Genomic DNA, 7,155 nt, shown 5'->3' on the forward strand with positions numbered 1-7,155 from the left:
CCCCCGGCTCCCTTCCCCCCATTGCCCTCATACTTGATTCTGAGATGAGGGGTTCCCCGCCCCCATGTTAAATGGGGAAGAGAACGTCATCTTTAGAATCAAGTAAATACGGTAACCATTGTTCAGAATTCAGCACCCCAAGCCCCTCGTTTACCTTAGCAGGAGCTCCTGACCTCAGCAATTTTGAAAATCAGGGTTTTTCAATGTGGACGTAGTGTCTGAGCTGCAGGCTCCTGTTTGTTTTTTTTAATCTTGGACTTTATGCATGAAATAGAATATGCATATGTCTGAAAAGAAACTTCTAGATTTAAACCTTGCTTTGCAGCATCCTTATCAGTACAGAGGAAATTTGGTCCATAGACTACTGGGTTCATGATATTGAACAATTTCTTGCTGATTTTTGCAGTGTGCTTAAAACAGATTCCAGTTAGCATGTGAGTAACATCATCTAGGTCCTGGTTCCTTTTAGTTCTGGCACTGCTTTTGGCTCCTGATGCAGGTTGGCCCTGTTTTTCAAAATGTTGATACTGAATCCAAATGTAACTGTGGGTGGTACATATGTTGAGCCTTTACTGAGTAGTTTTGGATTGCCAGTCTTTTGCAATCATATAAAAAAACCCCCAAGAAATCAAGTAAAATAAAAGGCAGCTAGCCCCATCTGCATGCATACCACCATTCTCCCCTCCCTTTTTGCTTTTCCTTTTTGAAAACATTTTAATGTGATGGGGGCATCGGCAGGCTTTAAAGAGGCTCAGAGCAGTAAGCAATATTACAGTTTCACTTTTACTATCTCTTTTGTCATGCTCTGGTGGCCATTGAGTCTTTCTGGAGCACTGATCAGAAAATAACGCAGAAACCGAAGGGCTGTAACCAAACTCTGCATATTGTTTTGTTATCAGGGGGGCTAAGTTGAATTGCCTGCTTGTCTTGAAGAGGGATTATGCTAGCAGCTTTTATAAACCAAGAGGTTCTTTCACTTCTGGGCATGTATGTTTTTATACCTATCACAATATAGGATCTGTATATATAGCACAATCTCTATAAACAACACAGGTAGGCATAAATGCAATTTTATTATGTGAAGTCAAGTGAAATAGTCCAGAAGGTTGTAGCTTGGGTGAAATGTACATATGCACAAAGTACAGGAGGTTTTGCACAGTAGGAACTTCACAGCTTCCTTCCTCTTCCCCAATGGAATCGTTGAGTTGCTAGCTGAAAAACTGTCCTTTACCATTCTCCTGCAGGAAACCACATACTCATATATTATTAATTCTGTTTGGCTAGTGGTGTAGGGCTTAGGTACTTGTCAAGAGAGTCTCATGTTGCTTCTCAATATATGAGTGCCATTTCTACTGTGAAGGTTAAAATTCTAACCACTTTATGCATCAACAAAAATACGCTTGAGATGAGTCTTGATGAGATGAGTCTTGATGCCCACATTTCGAGAAGCTGCAGAACAAATAACTTGAGCCTTGTGGGTCTTAAACTCTTAGTTGCTCCCCTCAGGGTCACAAAGCCGCCATTTTCCATTCCTGATCTTTGAATGAAGCAAGTTTGCTTCACCACTTCCAACTTGGCCTCTTCTGTCATCAGAGACCCCATAAAACATTGTGCCAGTCCTGCTGGCTGTCTTGGGGTGTGAGGGAACATTTCTGAAAAATATTTAAACAAAGTTGATTAGTTTTCTTCTTTAAGTACTAATGGTGTCTCTTGGGCTGTCCCTGGAGGCATAAAAACTAGGTTAGGATTTTCTAGCGTCATTTAGATCCACATAATATGGAATCAAATTAAGTCCTTTTTTGCCTAGGATCAGAGTACAACTGCCTCAACCTCCCCATGGTTGGGGATGTTTCATTAGGGCTCCCTGCATCATAGGTCCAGTTGAGGGTGGTGACATTTACCTTCAGCATAGCAGCCAGGAAAGGTGAATTGGTGAAGGAGGCAGAATCTTTTTGATGAGAACGAGGGAGGCAGCAAGAAGGACACTTATGACTCGCATCCTTTCTTGGGGAGCTACACGCTGCTCCATGTTCAGGGTCCATTTTTCCCCCATAGATCTGGATCTGCTTCTGATCTCCCACAAGAAGATGCCACTTGAAAGTTGTCTCTACAGTATCCATTGAGGAGCCCTTCATAGCATTTTTCCACTATAATTTCATATAAGTTTTCCCTTTTGTGCTTCCCTATACCTCCTCTTCAAGCCCCCTCTGTTGATGTATTCCAATGTGGTAACCCTACTCGCAAGAGGAAGTCTGCCAGTCATATCTTTGTAGAGTGGCAGCCTTGGTCCTTTATGCTTTTTCTTTGAGAGATCCTTTCTGTGGCCAGTGACTCCCAGTGATGCTGCTAGTGTTTCTTCTTGAGTCTGTGTTCTGCACAACAGACTTTATTACAGCCATCAAGCAACTAGCATTTCTTTCTGTTAGGCTTGATGTGCTAAGATGATTTGATATGTCTCATAAAAGAAATCTCAGTTTTTGATTATTTGAGATGCAAATAGACTAATTTTTTTAATGGACAGTTATTTTGTCCTCGAGAAGGTAGAAGGCAATCATTCCAAGAAATCATTCTTCAAGTATATATTAACTTTCGCTCAAAGCATAATAAAGATTCAGTTTTGCTAGCTACCTAAGTTGCAACTCCCAGTTGCAAACCATATGGGCTTTTTTCTTTGTCTGTAGTAAAAATGCATCCTGCAACTATAGAAGCTACTCGCCATCACCTTCCCAGAATATGGAGGCTTTTATTGTACAGTAGACTTAATCTGCTTTGGGAGCTGCATTTCAGTGTACAAGATAACTAATAGACAATTGTTTGGGTTTTTTTAAATAAAATATTTTTACTCTCTGCCTATGAAACAAAAGCCAATTATAAATGCTGATTTTTGACTCTATCTGGCAAAGCAAAGAAATGTCAAGATAAGGCTTAAATTTCATGCCTGTATGGCTGGCTGCCTCTTAATCATGACTTACCACGTTGTGCCCAGGTAATGCAGCACATAAAGTATGCAATGCAAGACTGCACTGATCCCAGTTCTGTGCAATATTTCAGTGAGGCAGGGGGAGTTGAATTACAGCTGGGTTTCAATATAGGATTGCAGCCTTAATTTTTAATTTCCTAGCTTCTGCTGGTTTGTGTCACAACCTTAATGTTGTTTAAACCTAATTGAATTTGATTCCCATGCGTTCAAACAGCCAGTCCAGCTCCCGAGCTGAACATCAGGTGTTGAGGCTCTGGCTGAACCTGACAAGAGGGTGCACTGCTGTGCATTCCCTTCTCACACTTGTCCATTCCAGTTCAGTGATGAATCCTGATTTGTTCTCTCAGGTGATGACTGTCATATTACCCAAAGGGTCATTGGGGAGGGGAGGAAACAGCAAACTGGAGAAGGGACAGACATTTATGTGTGTAAAAACAGGAGGGGGAGGTGCAACCTACTGTCTTTTGGGGGACTGTATGCCCAAACCCTGGTAGTGCCCTATCACCCTGTCCTGCATGCAAGTTGTGCAGTGCAAAATTATTCTTAAGCTAAAGCTTTGTGTTACCTTTTTACCCCATCAGTGTCAAAAATCAGGTGTGTAAAAGGTAGCAGACATGCAAAAACACAAGCAGGGCCTAAGCCCACCTTCTCCTCTCTCAGCAATTTCAGAGCTGTTGTGAAACACAATTTCTGGCAATCTTCAGTGTTACAGCCAAGATCAAGTGAGCACTAAATATCCTTCTGAAACTCTTCACAATGCAAACCTTGCTTTGGTATAAACAGCTTGTGAAGGTGAGAACAGGATCCAAGAGCTGGTTCACACATCAGCCCTCTACAATCTCTGCTCTTTCTCAGTTTCAGATTAATAATTTGAATCCAATCATTGCTTTGTATGGCGCTGTATTTATTCTTATATGGTTAATGCCATGACCAATAATATATCAGCTATGCCAGTACATGTGCCTAATTAGGATGTTGTTCCAATTTACTCTCTTAATAGAAACAAGATTGGCTTGGTAAATACTTTGTTTTTTACATTCACTTTTCTTTCGGTCAAATAGCACAATTCTGTAGGGACAAATGTCTCCATGGGGAAAAAAGCAAATTGACAGCTTGATGCAAAGATGGGAGTCTCTGGGAAAAATAATAATAAAAAGAAACACGGCTGTGTGTGTCGGGGCATTGGGTCACTAATTGAGTGCAAGCTTTAAAAAAATGTTGTTTATCCCCCCCCCACAGGGCATACAAGACCATTGAGGAAGATGACTTGAAGTTTCCTCTTATATATGGAGAAGGCAAGAAGGTGGGCATGTGTGCTTTCTTCGAACTGAAGGGATAAAGAACGCAATGCTGTTTACCACTCAGTTTAGCCTGTGGCAATTCAGTGTTTTCCACTCAGTATCTCTTTATTTTATCGTTTTGACAGCTTGAAAGAATATTGCGTCTGTCACAAATCAGTCTCTGCTGTCAGTGTTGCAGGGGCAGTGCAGTATATTAAAAAGCAGTTTTATAATAAACTTAGTCATTTGCTGCTCAATTTGATTTTGTTTTCTTACACCCAGCTTTGTAAGAAGATTATTTTGTACTGTCGTAAATAATTAGGCCAGAGCCTCTCAGTCAAAAGACTGATTATACATGGAGTTTTTCTGGGTTTAGTTGTAAAAAGTGGATCAGCTGGGCAAAGACAAAATGCATTGTGTTTTCCAAATAAATAGTGTGTGGGAGGGTGTTTAAACCATTTTGCAGTGCACTGAAATCCTAACTTAAGGAAGGGAAGAGGGTACATGGTTAGTGTGATACTTCCCGAAGGGTATCAACTTAGACTGCTGTCACAAGAACACAACATGCAATCTTTCTGCAAAAATGCTTGTGTAAAAGAAAAATGGTAATGCTTTCTGAGTGTCAGTGTCTCCAGTTGCATGATTATGAACAGCAAGATTATTAGTGCTGATTCCAGCAAGCTTAGCTAGACACAGCAATAGGATCAATAGAAGGGCATGGAGGTCTGTTTGCTGATATTGGTATGCTTGCTGTGTTTCTAAACAGCACTTCCCCCCACTTTGGGTTCTTATTTGAATACAAAAATATGCAATCTACAGAACTGTTCTGTTTAAGAGCAGTTCAGATCCGTTTATCTCAGACCAGCTTATCTGGAGGGTTAATTTGGATTTTTTTTTCTTTTTTGTTTTATGCAGCATTTTGCATATGTCGCTTTTTCATTTATTTTCTCTTTGTTTGTGGATTTAGTGTTTTACTATGCAATGCTATTTTGAGTCAGCAGGGTGGCTAGCTGGCATCAGGAGAATAAGGCAGCCCCAAGACCTCCCCTAGCTGGGGGAGCTTAGAGGTATAACAGGTGGGTAGTTGGGAAAGGAAATTTCTTGGGGGAGTGGTTGATGTCCTGGTGGAAAACAATCTAGCTTCAGGGATCAGGGGTCAGGGTGGGAGAGAGGAAGTTTTGGTAAGATTCATCTCCAAAACCTTTGTTGTTCTCAAGAACATCCTTTGGCATTGTGTCAGTAACTTGAATTTGTCCTTTTGGTTCTTGGCTTGCCAAAGGGCACATGTGACAACACTCCAGAGTAAAGAAGTACGTTGTTTCCTTGAGAAGCAGGAGCAGATGCACTCTTAAGACATATTCATTTTGATAACTTGTCTTTGTTTTTAAAACCTTCCTCTCACTGTCCCCTCAGCAACTGCCTTCTTTCCAGGCAGTCAGCGGGATAGGAAATAACATCACTCTAAGAAATAGCTATTTATATATTCAGGTAATGGAGTGATTATTGACTAAACTTCTTGATGTCTGATACAATTTAATATTATTTAGCTTGCTAGCAGAATTTGAGCACTTTGGAGACCTATTAGGACCCTAGAGAGAACACAATCTAAGGTTTAGCCAATACATAATACAGAATAAACAGGCAAATGGGGAAGTTAGGAGACTCAAAAGATGGAAAGTCACTGTGTTGTTCCAGTTAATTTCCCAGTCTTGGAAAGAAGAACGTGAAAAGGAAGGAAGGAAGGTAATTCTTTCAAGCTCCTAACTGTTGTGTAGGAGGGTCACTTTCTTCTCACTGCCAATGCTGTATATTGAGAGCATTTTTATACTAATGCATTTCTGTCATTTCCAGGCTCGAGTTATGGCAACTATTGGGGTAACTAGAGGACTTGGAGACCATGACCTAAAAGTGCACGACTCCAATATCTACATCAAGCCCTTTCTGTCTTCAACTCCTGAGGTAAAGCATCCTTGTCCTTGATATATGATTTATGGGAGAGAGAAAATAAATTCAACTAAGTGCAGTTTGTGCATCCCAAATGTTCTTCCACTCTTGGCGTTATCTGAAGTGTTGGCCTTATCACATGAAAGCTGTATGCGTCCCAAGAAGAAGAGGAAGAAACAACAGGGGTAATATTGTACAGTAAATAATAATGTAATTAACATTCCCATTCTGTGGATGTGTCTATACGTACAATTAGGATGTAGCAGTACACTCCAGCACAGTTCGTGGTGGAGTTTATTGCTCCCAGGTGCAGTGTTTGTACGTGCTCCTGGGACCACAACATGTTGAGCTGGAGCAGAGCAGCCCCTGCTGGCAGGGGTTTCCGGGGGGGTCAGCCTGCCAGCCTGGGGATGCTCTGACCTGGCTCAATGTGCTGCGGAGGGGCTGATTGGGGCATGAGGGTGCTATAGTGTGGGGCTAGCCGGCAGGCAGCTCCTGCACTGCCGTGCTTTCGTGTCACAGCCAGATCCATCACTGTGTTTTGCTGCACATAATTACGCCACTATAGGATAGTACTTGTCACGCAGTAGTATCCTACAGCGGAATTAAGTGTGGCCTTATAGCTCCACACTTGTAGATGGTGATGCTTTACTGCAGAGCTAATTAGTCAGCTCTGCAGTAAAGCATCCCATGTGGACGTGACCTGTTTCACCTAGTGGTGGGTTCTACATATCTCTATCATGGCCCTGATACCTTCTTACCTTCTGTCCCAGTATAGGTTGCTGCTGCTGCATCTTGTCACTGCATAGCAGAACAAGGTAATGCCTGTTTGCCTTGAGCAAGCAGCTGCCCTGGAGAGGAGGGAATATATGATACACAAGATGGTGTAATTTCCATCAGTTAAGTTTTACCCATCCTGGGAAAAGTTACCCAGCTGTAGGGCACTGCACC

The 7,155-nt window shown here is 41.7% G+C and overlaps 1 protein-coding gene across 1 annotated transcript in view; it reads left to right on the forward strand.

Moving 5' to 3' along the window:
- PPM1H (protein phosphatase, Mg2+/Mn2+ dependent 1H) overlaps window positions 1–7,155 on the forward strand; it is a 115,350-nt gene that overhangs the window by 78,763 nt on the left and 29,432 nt on the right. The window contains exons 6-7 of the mRNA XM_025198777.1: window positions 4,220–4,283; window positions 6,112–6,219. Of these exons, the coding sequence (XP_025054562.1) occupies window positions 4,220–4,283; window positions 6,112–6,219 (172 nt within the window). The remainder of the gene's footprint in view (window positions 1–4,219; window positions 4,284–6,111; window positions 6,220–7,155) is intronic.

Source organism: Alligator sinensis, unplaced genomic scaffold (genome assembly GCF_000455745.1).
Source record: "Alligator sinensis unplaced genomic scaffold, ASM45574v1 scaffold375_1, whole genome shotgun sequence".
In the NCBI taxonomy this organism is placed as follows: domain Eukaryota; kingdom Metazoa; phylum Chordata; order Crocodylia; family Alligatoridae; genus Alligator; species Alligator sinensis.